General features: G+C 36.0%; 2 protein-coding genes across 4 annotated transcripts; one reads left to right on the top strand and one right to left on the bottom strand.

Annotated features, from left to right (window-relative positions):
• The first annotated feature begins 3,755 nt into the window (after positions 1-3,755).
• On the top strand, positions 3,756-6,506 carry LOC105957184 (putative late blight resistance protein homolog R1A-10). Its single transcript, XM_012981109.2, has one exon. The coding sequence runs from the start codon at positions 3,867-3,869 to the stop codon at positions 6,399-6,401; it is 2,535 nt and encodes an 844-aa protein (XP_012836563.2). The 5' UTR covers positions 3,756-3,866; the 3' UTR covers positions 6,402-6,506.
• A 1,301-nt stretch (positions 6,507-7,807) lies between these two features.
• On the bottom strand, positions 7,808-10,611 carry LOC105957202 (2-aminoethanethiol dioxygenase, putative (DUF1637)). 3 transcript variants are annotated; one of them, XM_012981126.2, is made up of 5 exons: positions 10,364-10,611; positions 9,538-9,689; positions 9,099-9,261; positions 8,346-8,546; positions 7,808-8,212 (listed from the first exon to the last, which is right to left on the bottom strand). In XM_012981126.2, exons 1-5 carry the CDS (start codon positions 10,512-10,514, stop codon positions 8,088-8,090), a joined length of 792 nt encoding a protein of 263 aa, XP_012836580.2. In that variant the 5' UTR covers positions 10,515-10,611; the 3' UTR covers positions 7,808-8,087. The 3 variants fall into 3 exon arrangements, with proteins under 3 accessions (XP_012836580.2, XP_088672999.1, XP_088672998.1); XM_088816873.1 differs by having other exon boundaries at positions 7,808-8,234; positions 10,364-10,570; XM_088816872.1 differs by having other exon boundaries at positions 7,808-8,215; positions 10,364-10,561.
• Positions 10,612-11,951: the final 1,340 nt, after the last annotated feature.

Raw genomic sequence — 11,951 nt, 5'->3', positions numbered from 1 at the left:
CACCGTAGCCGTTGTGATCACTGTATGCTGGGTTTCCCTGAAGCGTCACTCATGCCGTTTTTATCAACATTGGGGAGTACATCTTTGCTCAAAATGGAGCTTTTGCTAACTCTCGCACAAAATGTTGGAGTGTCTGTCTTTTCCCTCGTTGATCTATCACTCGCTGTCACAACATTTCTTAGTGGGAACTACAGCTTCTATGCCTGAACGACCAACCACTATTCATCCTAAGGTATCGGTTGGGCATTTTGATGATCCTCAAGAAGATTATTTGTCTGTGGTCCAGGTTGCTCTCAAGGCGAACAAGAGTTCACTTAATGACTCTGCCTCTATGACCTCTACTGTTGCTCCTGAAATTTGTGTATCAACGAGGATTTTACAAAACTTCACATTGGTGTGTTAGCCAATTCCTGAACCGAGCGTGAGCATTTGTCGTTTCCTTCACTGATCTATCAGCTCTTGATCAAACAAGGCATGTCCACTCGTGATGCCACTCTGTTGGATCCTCCTGGCCGTCCAATCACTATCCATGGTAAGGTCCTTTCTGAACATTTTGCTGATCTGCCTCCTGTCGATCCTTCTGCTGTTCAGACGGCCCCTCGCGCGAAAAAGACTCCCATTGTCTCTGCCTCTGTTCCGCCGCCAGTTGATGTGGTTACCAAAGATGCGCTCACCCGTTTTTAGGAGTCTATCCAGGCTCAGCTTGCTCAGGGATTTTCGTCTATTCAGTACCAGCTACTTACGACTTTGGCACAGTCTGGTCAGAAAGGGGGAGTAGCAACAACTCCAGATGCGTCTAGCAGTTCTCATGATAATGATCTGCTCTCCGACTATGATTATTAAGGGAAGTTTCCTTGAAAAACCCTTTTTGTTGTCCTTTTAGGACTGTTATTGTTATGATTACTTCCCTACCTTTTGGATATCACCTTGGTTATCTTTATTTTGTGCCTTGGGCTTGTTTTGGATAACTTTGTGTTGCAGGAAATTTCTCTGTTACAACATCTATGTGTTGCAACTTCTATTGTACTAACAGTATGTGATGCAGGGGGAGTTACTCGTTTCTGCAAAGAGAGAAAATCTCATATGCAGGGGGAGTTCTTGTTAAATATGGATTCTGACCAATCTATGCCAAAGGGGGAGATTGTTGGCGCCATATTTCCGACTATTGGAGATCGAGGAAATCCGCCAAGTTTTGGAATTAAAAGATTGGCAAAGATTTGTTTTCCATATTTATTTTGGAATTTATTAGAGTCCTATTCTTATAATACTTCTATTAGGACTTAGATTTATTTCCATGTATTTTATTCTAGTTAGGAATCTTTTGTACTTATCTAGAATAGAAGTAGAAATCAACTAGGATTCTATTACCTAGTTAAATAGATTTCTTGGGGTTCAAGTTAGGTCTTAGGGCTTATTTTCGTGGCTATAGAAGCCTCCAAGACATACAAGAACCGCGGGCATTATTTGGGAGAAAAATCTCTTCATAGCATCGAAGTTTTGCCAAGGCGTTCTGCGGAGCAGGACTGTGCCATCGTTGCACTGTGCCAACATATACAGATTTGCTGTATAGATCTCAAGGGAGATCAGACGCGTTTTCTGAAGGGAGTTCAGGCTTGAAGAAAGTTCAAGGCACGCGGGTGGAGCTGCTGTTGGAAGAAACACGAAGTTCGAGTTGTGTACAAGAACGGCATATTACATAAAGAGGGAGTCTTTAGTGTTTTTAATAAGTCCTATTAATGTACACTGTAAATTTGAACTAGTGAAATCGTGTTTGCAGGTCCACGTGGATGTAGGGCACATTTGTGTCTGAACCACATTAATTCCTTGTGTTCATTTATTTGCTTTAAGTAGTTTATAGCTGTGTTAACACAAGAATTATAGTTGTAACTGAATACTGTTTCCACAACATAACTGTTACAACTTTGGTTAATTGATTTCTATAGGCATATAAATCAACACTTTTAATTCCAAAACTTGGCGGATTTCCTCGATCTTCAATAGCCGGAAATATGGCGCCAACACAAGTAATGTCCAGTGATCCTGAATAGTCAATTTACAGAATAGTCCATCTAGGCAGAATAGTCTATTTTTCTATGTACATACTAATGAACTATTTGCAGAATAGTCTATTAACAGTTAACCAAAATAGTCTAATAATAATTCCAGAATATTCAAGACAAACAACAAAATAGACTATTTGGATTCACAGTGTGGCATGCGATTTTTTTGACTGAACAAGTACTACATACAAATGCCCACTAATTCCAGCAAGAATAACAGATTAATAACAATTCTTAATGAACTATTTAAACAAACATCTACGATACAACCATATATTCTACAATTACATAGTTTAAAGGAATTGCTTACAAAAAAGTCCGTTTCCAGTATACTCAAACACGAATTACACTGTTTTTTTCAAAGTCATCTATTCCAAATATATACCAACAAAACCATATATGTAAGATTCAATTATTTCTATTTTAGCTAATTACGAAACAACTACTTAACAAATTAAAAAACAGTCTATTAACAGTTAACACAAATAGTCTATTAATACTTAAAGAACATTCAAGACACACATGCAAATTGACTATTTTCATTCACAGTGTGTCATGCGTTTTTTTTGACTGAACAAGTACTACATACAAATGCCCACTAATTCCAGCAACAATAACAGATTAATAACAATTCCTAATGAACTACCATAAACAAACATCTACGATACAGCCATATATTCTACAATTACATAGTTTACAAGTAATTGCTTACAAAATAGTCTGTTTGCAGTATACTCAAACACGAACTACACAGTTTTTTTCCAAAGTCATCTATTCTAAATATATACCAACAAAACCATATATGTAAGATTCAACTATTTCTATTTTAGCTAATTACAAAACAACTACTCAACAAATTCATCTATTTAAAATTATATTAATTTCCCCATAAATAGACTTTCAAGCCCACGATTTTCTTAGTCAATGATTCGTAATGATCTATTTACAGAATATTCTATTTACATACAACACAAATAGTCGAATTAATACAGCCAAATAGTCTATTGTGTTTCACATCGTGTTATGTCAATTTTCGACTGAACAAGTTCTACATACAAAGCCACAAATTCCAGCAAGAATAACATATTAATTACCTGCGTCGGTTAGCTGAATGTCGTTCAATGCTTTCGTCCTGCGTTCTCCTGTTCACAAAAACAAAATATAAAACAAACACATTTGTAGACTGTGTTTTTTTGGTATAATCGAGAAGAGGATGGTAATGAACAAGACTATTTCAATTGGGATACTTACTGCTCGCACACGTCGCTTTATTTTCCGATTGCAGTGCGTTGGTGTCCATTGCTTCAAGAATTTCACTTTTTTTGTAGCTTCTTCGCCTATTTTTTTTACCCAGGGAACGATACAATATAGTCGTTTCGCAGATTTTAGTGGGTGAGTTTAGGAATTTGGCAGCAATTCGATTTTTTGAGCCATAGGTTATGTCGCCGGCGTAGTCGTTTAACAGATTTAGGTTTTGCAGTGGGAGTTATGGAAAGATTTGGGAGAGCGAGATTTTGGGGATAAAATCTCACACGATTTCAGAGGTTTATTTTCCTGATTTCGTGTGATTTTTTGTTTAGAAATAACGTGGCTTCAAAAGGCTATTTTCGGGATTAATTAAAATAGTGGGTTTCCTACCAATATTGAAAATATGGCCATTATTAAAAAAACACTATGGTTAATAGTCCGAAAGTTTTAAACGGTAATTACAAGTAAAATGTTTGTTATGGTTCTTGAGCTTCAATTTCTTGGCAGAACTAAATACCCAAAAACTGGAAACGAAAGAATCACTCACTCCTCCTAGTTATGCTTTGGTTAATAATTTACTACATCTTACTGATTGTGCCTTTGTATTGGTTTGTGAGAGAGGAAGAGAGAGAGCGTGAGATATCTGAAATTTTGCACGCCGCCGATGTATCTCTTAAGCGTACACTACAGCTCCATCTGAATCGCTCCGACGATACCTCTCTCGAAATCCTCGAATTTGCATACCATGAATTTAAGTCCCTGCAGTTGTTTCTGGGAAACAGCAGCAGCCTTTGGAGGATCACAGAGGCGGTTAATGGACTCCAAGATATGCTCGAGTCCCATTGGAGGACCCTCCATCGTCGGCGTCGGCGGCGGCGGCGCGTGGATTTCACGGCCTTGGACGATGTAAGGCGGCGAGAGATTAATTCCTTCACGAAAAGGGTGAAGGAGTACATTAAAGAATTCGAACGCGTTGACTGTGTTCCGTCAGCAACTCGTTTGATTGGAACAAAGTCAAAGGTTGTCGGATTATCTGATCAAGTTAGAAAAATCGTAGCGATGCTTACTGATCCGAAGTCCTCTGAGCTCCTTTTCGTCTCGCTCCTGGGTATGGTTGGCATAGGTAAGACCACTCTCGCTACAGAGATTTTCGAACATCCATCAATTTCTAGGCATTTTACTCGTCGTGTGTGGCTCACGTTAGGCCCCGATTATCAATCACGGGAGATTCTAAATCGATTAGATCTCTCCAATAATCGTTCCGTCTTTATAGATAGATGTCTGGTTGTGTTGGATGGTGTCTGGAACAAAGAGGTTTTGGAACATTTGGAGAGGTTATCTCCAGACATAATGAGTGAGAGTAGAGTCTTGTTGACAACTACTCTCAAGGAAGTAGCTTTATTTCCTAAAACTCATCAAATTTATGACATGCGTTTCCTCGATAATCAACAGAGTTGGTGTCTTCTTCGAGACAAGGTGTTTGATGAAATGCCTTGCCCTCCCGAACTGGAGAAGCCTGGAAAGAAGATTGCTGAGAATTGTGAAGGTCTTCCTCTTACAATAGTCACCGTTGCGCGCCTCTTGTCCAAGGCAGAGAAGAGCCTAGATTACTGGAACAAGGTAGCGGAGAAGCAAAATTCTGTGTTCTTGGATGCATATGATAAAATGTCGGAGCTACTATTTCCAAGTTATAACTATTTACCTCACCATCTAAAAACACTCTTTCTCTATATGGGAGTCTTCCCTGAAAAACACCAAATTCCCTACTCCAAGATCATTCGTTTGTGGATTGTTGAGGGTTTTCTTGAACGAAATCTGTCCAAAACATGGGAAGATGTTGCTGACCAATGTCTGAAGGACCTTATTTCAAGAAGTGTTGTTATTGTCCACCAGCATAGCACAGGTAACGGGATTAAAACTTGTCGACTCCATTCTGTATTTTGGCCCCTCTGCATCAGAGAAGCTAGAAAGAACAAGTTTTTCCATGTCATAAAATGTTATGCTGATATAGTAGCAGAAGATGTGAAAATCCAGCCTCGATTTTGCATCCACAATAACATTTTGTTTGGCATCAAATATTTGAATAACTTAATGTCATCCGCATCAAACGTGTCTTCTCTACTATGTACCGGCCCTTATCATCAATATCCAGTACCGATATATTTGGATGATTCAAGGTTGTTGAGGATACTTGACGCTCTTACAGTCCGTTTTTACTTATTTCCAATCCAAGTACTGAAACTAGTTGAGCTAAGGTACCTTGCCCTAACTTATAATGGGAAGCTCCCTTCTTCCATATCCAAACTTCCGAACCTTGAGTGCTTGATTGTTGACCGACATATGGCGATCAGGTCTGCCGGAAAACCACAGTGGCTGCCCGTGGAGATATGGGATATGAAGAAACTGAAGCATCTTCAAATCATGGAAAACGAGGTGCCCGATCCTTGTGAAGGATCTGTCTTACCAAAACTCTCAACACTTTCAGACATAAGCTCCCACAGTTGTACTAGGAGTGTTCTTGAAAGCATCCCTAACCTAAAGAAATTAGGAATTCGAATTGAAATATCGTCTGATGCAGCCTCTGATTGCGAACCATCGAGCTGCTTCGATCATATTTCACTTCTCAATAAACTAGAATCACTTAAATGTGTTATTGTGAATCCTACATTGAAGAACCCTCCCCTTCTTTCAGTTTTCCCATTAGGTCTTAAGAAATTGTGCCTGAGTGGGTTAGGATATCCTTGGGAAGAAATGAGCAAGATCGCTTCATTGCCTAATCTTGAAGTGCTCAAATTGCGATGCTATGCTTTTCGAGGCCCAAAGTGGGAAATCGAAGATAATAGATTCATGCGACTCGAGTTTCTTCTGATTGAAGATAGTGACTTGATGCACTGGACCGCAGGAAAGGAAAGCTTCCGATTTCTTGATTGCCTAAGCATTAAACACTGCTACAGATTAAAACAGGTGCCACGGAAATTTTCTTCCGATCTTAGAGAAATTCAAGTAAGAGACTGCAGTCCGTTTATTTCAAATTGGGCGAAGTTTGTGTCCCTCAAAATTGATGTCCATGTCCATGCTTCGTGGGATGAATGATCCGGGCCTTCTACATATGATTCAGTTTTATCTATATTTATTTCATGGTGAATTTGCAATGTATATATATATATATATATATATATATATATATATATATATATATATATATATATATATATATATATATATTAAAGAAAGAAAGAAAGAAAGAAAGAAAGAAAAGAAAAGAAAGAGTAAATAAATAAAGGTGATTGAGCTTGGTTTACTGTGTAGTCATGTATGTATTTGTCAACTTAGAGGTTGGAGGTGAATAATATTGAAGTTGTTCCATTTGTATTAAAGAAGAATGGAATTTTTTAAAAGTGATGGAATTTTTGTTACATTTGTATTTTATGGTTCTGAGTTCAAACATGTAATAGAATAAAATCCTTTTGTGTTTCAACCTTGAAATTGACTGTTAAAAATATAAAATGGGTAAATTACCAAAACACCTCTTAAATATTCATAATTACCAAAAATCCCTTTGAATAATGGTTGATCAAATTTCTTAACAGAATTTTATAGTTGCCAATAAGGCCCGTAAGTTAATAAAATTATAAAGGGTGTCTAGCCAAAGTCTAGAATAAGGGGTGTCTAGCCAATTTCCCCAATTATAAATTACAATAAACTCGCCCAAGTAAGGTTTAATTATGAAGACACCCCTCAACTATCCATAATTGCTAACCCTTCGAAACTCTTTGTTTTCTTTCAGGGGTCTGTTTCAATGGCCTCGAAGTCACCATTGTTCATGTGACTCCTTCTCAGTCTAGTGATGTGTCTACACTAGAGGTATCTCGACCGACAAGCAATAATCCGTTGACATGCTTGAAAAAAAAAAAAAACAGCCCGAGGAATCCTAAATGGTGTCTTAATGAAGTCTTTAGCGCATACCGATTAGAAAACGGGAGTTGCAACAACCTCTGCGGTAACACCATCCAATATAAAGGGACAAACTTATCAGAAATGGTTTCGTGCATTTTGATTTTTTTCGCTATCTATATCACATGCTTTGAATTTTCTATTCATACAGTACAATGTTGATAACTTTGTGGTGCATGGAATTAAGACGGTTCCAACATCTCTATGTTGAAACATTTACTGTCCTAACAGTGACATAAAAACATCATAACTCGGTATTTTCGTTGCCATTTGGGAGAAGGATTTCAATTCTTCCGTTAGTGAATCGGATGAATCCTCATTTTCAGAGTACGGAAAGAAATATTGATTTGAGACATAGAATTCGAGTGCATCCTCTAATTGACATACTGCCTCTCTGATTTAATTTTTGCATCCAAAGCGTTCCATTTTTTACGGATAATCTTCCTATCGTTGCTGATAGGACACAACTCATCGAGTAAATCTATTACGGAGACAACCTCGTTTTAGTGCAGATACTATGATGTCATCGATCACATGCTCAAACATGCCCGGGAAATAAGTCGAATGATTAAAACTTATGTTTTATAATACATTATAATAGACTAAGCAAATCAGATTACAAAACCAAGAGACAACAAAAGTAATCAAGCTGTTTTTTTCTTTTTCGATAATGACCTACCAGACTGCTATACAACTCAGATACGGAAGGAACTGTCATGGAAGTAGGATATTTGCTGAGCCAAAGTCCAAATTAGTGCACCGTTACGATTTCTTTTGCAAAAACCCCATTTTACATTGCACAAAAAAAAATATTAGATGTGACGATCATTTGTGAATAGGTGGACCGGTATATGTTCCTGAGCGCATGTAGAGGTCATCGGGTGTGTCAATCTCAGAAAGCCATGCATATTCCTCTTCTTTCTCTATATCACTCTTTTCGTCTTCTGTGGCTGCATATGAATTCCACAAACCCTTTCATTGGCTCGAACATAAAGCCCAAATTTTAAGGATGATTATGTATCTTAGCAATCACATGAATATTTCCAAACGAGGCCTAAAGAGATGAAAGAAGAAGATACTTACAGAGGGTGGAACAAGGATAATCACGGTAGTACGAGCATCTCCTGCCGGCAAATTCATCATAAGGAGGGGCAAGAATGTCCAAAACGGCACAAGGAGTGATTGCGGTAAAACTGTGCAGATTCCCTCCACTACTTGGATATAGAACAGACGTACTACATGGTGCTGTCAAAACTTTATCCACCGCCAATTTAGCCAGCCTCACTGACAGAGAGACAGTCGGAGAGAGAGAGAAGAGAGAATTGATCCGATATTCATGTTACAATTAATCAAAATTGAGAAATGAAACTCAATTTATATAAACAAAAATTGATTTCCAGTCAATTTATATATGTTTGATTTATCGCTCTTACATTCCTTATTCTTATGATTTATCTCCTTATTTCCTTATCGCACCTTCTAAAGATTGTCATTCACTTGGTATTTCTTCCCTTTTTAAATGTCAAATAAAAATCAGGAGCTTAATTAATTGCAGCACAAGGATTAATTTTGTCATGCCCTGGATTTTTTCTGCCTCTAACTCTAGTAGACATCATTCTGTATAAAAATTACCTCATTATTTCAGAACTATCTTAAATACATCAGCTTCTTTACGAGCGTTCTCTCAATTGCTACCTCCTTATTTCATTCTGCCCAAAACCTTTCAAATGTTCTTCTCTACAGTCTATTATTCAAGGCAATGCCGACATTTTACTCCTTTCTAGACGCATCACAAACTAATAGATCAAGAAATAGGAAAATGATATAAAATCGGACCTGCAGAGTTATCATTTCCCACAGGTTTTCGGATGCGAGGTGGGTCAACCCAATCGTAACCTTTGACATGCAATGAACCATATAAGACTTTGCTCAAAACAGTCATGCCAGGATGGTCATGTAGTGGAATCACAGACGATGTAGGGAAGCAAAATATGCACATCTGCAATAAAATATACCCACACAGTTTGCTAAATCATCCTGAAAATATGTTCGATAGTGTCAAAAAAAATAAACTTTATTGTTCCTTGAAATAGAGATAATAAGACAAATTTAGCCAAGACATGAAGTACTTTGTGGATCATGCAAATAAATATAGTTCGTTAAGTTTGAATTAGGTTTCAATAGCCTTCAATCGTTAAACTGTAAGATGATGATAATGATGACGACGTGGGCTATTATCATAAGAGAAAATAGCAAAGGAAGCAAAATCATTTACCGTGAAATTTTCTCCCTCGTGTACATCGACATAAGTTATAGGTTGAGCCCATCGATCAACTCTATTGAATGAAGAAAATCCAAAAGGACCATGACCTCTGTCATCCTCTTTGCTAGGATCACTAAGACCAACATCCGCAGGACCAATTGAGTCTGCGAATAATTTAAGAATCTAATTTACCGGTGCTAACGATGACAAAACAAATATAAGTAAACGAATTTGTAAGAATATGTCAAGTGGATTATGGACATATTTACTACTATAACAGCAAACAAGGAGCATAAGCATAACAGTTAAAACCACTAAACTAATTATAAGGTGTCAAATGAAGGAGGATGAATAACCACTAAATGCTGACAGAACAAAACAGCACCAAGACGTATTAGAATACGTCTAAAACAATCCATGTAGAAATTCCATTTAGTTAAGAAAGAACCCGTTTTCCGATAATTATCCAATGATTAGCTCCTTTTATTTCATTCAGCTGCAAAGATTGGAATTATGCAGAAAGATCACATGTTTTCATTTAACTTTTTGATATATTCTGCAACTGGCACCACATAAGTTGTGTTTATAAGAAGATAAATTAATCCAAAAATCCAATTAAAGTTTCTAATAATCCTACTTCTTGCATAGAGGATAAATATATTCTTGAAAATCAAAATTTGAGCAACTCAATTCGACATCAGATAAAAAAAACCCAAACCCATAATTCATGTCATTGCAAGAGAAAAAACCCAGGTAAAGAATCGACAGGAAAAATCTAAAATAATCTCCCAAAAAATGAATGAATTGATCAATTTCGGAAGCTAAATAAGAGAAGTACCCAACAAAGAGGAGAGCTTATGAATGGCGTTAGGAGAAGGTGGGGAAGCTGTGGATTGAGTGAAAGTGTCAGCGCAGAGGTCGAAGAGAGCTTGAATAGTGGAGGAACTCTTCTTCTTCGTCATTGTGAACAGCCTTCGATGAACACACATTTCTGATGAGAGAGATAATTATAGGGCGAATGGAATGGTGAATTCATTGCAGACGGGTTGAGAAAATTTATTTACTTATTATCTCCAACTCTACAAATCATCCCCACATGCTACTACTTTAACTAGCGAAAAAAGAGTTTCGGATGAAATAACATAAATACCCTTCTACCAAAATAAAATCGAATTTGTTTTTTTGGAAAAAAATACATTATATTTCGATTTTTTTCCCAATATTTTTCTTTTTTTTTCAAAAAAAATATTTTTAGAATTTTTTTTCGAATTTATTTTGTTTGCTTCAATTTTTCCGATATTTATTTTATTTTTCGTAAAAAAAAGAGTTCAAAAAATAATTTTTTTTGAAAAAAAATGAAAAAATTGGGAAAAATCGAAATATAATATATTTTTTTCGAAAAATTCTGAAAAAAATTGAAATATTTTTGAAAAAATTCGAAAAGTAATTTTATTTTGAAAAAAAATCGAAAATAATTTTTTTTTTCGGAAAATAAAAAAATTTATCGGAAATTATGAAGAAGACAAAAAATTCAAAAATATATTTATTTCGAAAAAAATAAAAAAAACAAAATATAAATGTTAAAAGGAAAAAGAAAAAAGCTATGTACAATAAGAAAGGGTAATTCGGTCATTTTCATATAATTGTGTTGATGTTAACGGAACCAAACATAACACTATTAAATTATGTGGAGATAAAAAATTCAAAATTTGATAACAAACGTCTTAGAAAATTATAGGGAAAATTATCTTATCTTGGTTAATCTTATTTTGGCAACCAAACGATGTCTAATATTAATACTTAATACTCATGATAATACTAATACTGTACTAATAATAATAATAATATTACTAATACTAATATATTAATGATGATGGATGCTTATTTCTTATGTTAATACTAATATGTTAATACTAACGTTAATACTCACTAGTAACCGTGCAACTGCGTTGCACGAGGGGTCGCATTCAACGTATGGAAAAAAAATTGTTGAAATAAATGATAGTACAAATTGTAATAAAAAAGACTATCAAATAATATTGAAATATATATATTTGAAATTAAAATTACATTGCTATTAACTTATTTTTTATTATAACATATATTTTTCATCATATATATATATATATGTTAAACAATAAATAATAAAACATTTATCAAATGAACGGCTATTTCACACCTCTATGTTTCTTCTTTACAAACCCTCGCTTCGACTCATGTTTCTTCTTCTTCCTCCCCTTCCTCCTCCTCCTCCTTTTCTTCTTCGTCCTCCTTTCATCTTCCTCTTCCTCGTCCTCCTCCTCATCTTCCTCTTCTTCTTCGTCCTCTTCCTCTTCTTCTTCCTCGTCTTCTTCCTCTTCCTCTTCCTCTTCCTCTTCCTCCTCATAGAAAGCAATTGCTTACGTTGAAAAATGTTGGTGAGGAAG

Source organism: Erythranthe guttata, chromosome 4 (assembly GCF_056151865.1).
Source record: "Erythranthe guttata isolate IM_541 chromosome 4, IM_541, whole genome shotgun sequence".
NCBI classification, from domain to species: domain Eukaryota; kingdom Viridiplantae; phylum Streptophyta; class Magnoliopsida; order Lamiales; family Phrymaceae; genus Erythranthe; species Erythranthe guttata.
Note: the sequence above shows the minus strand (reverse complement) of the source record. Positions and strands in the feature narration are given on the sequence as shown.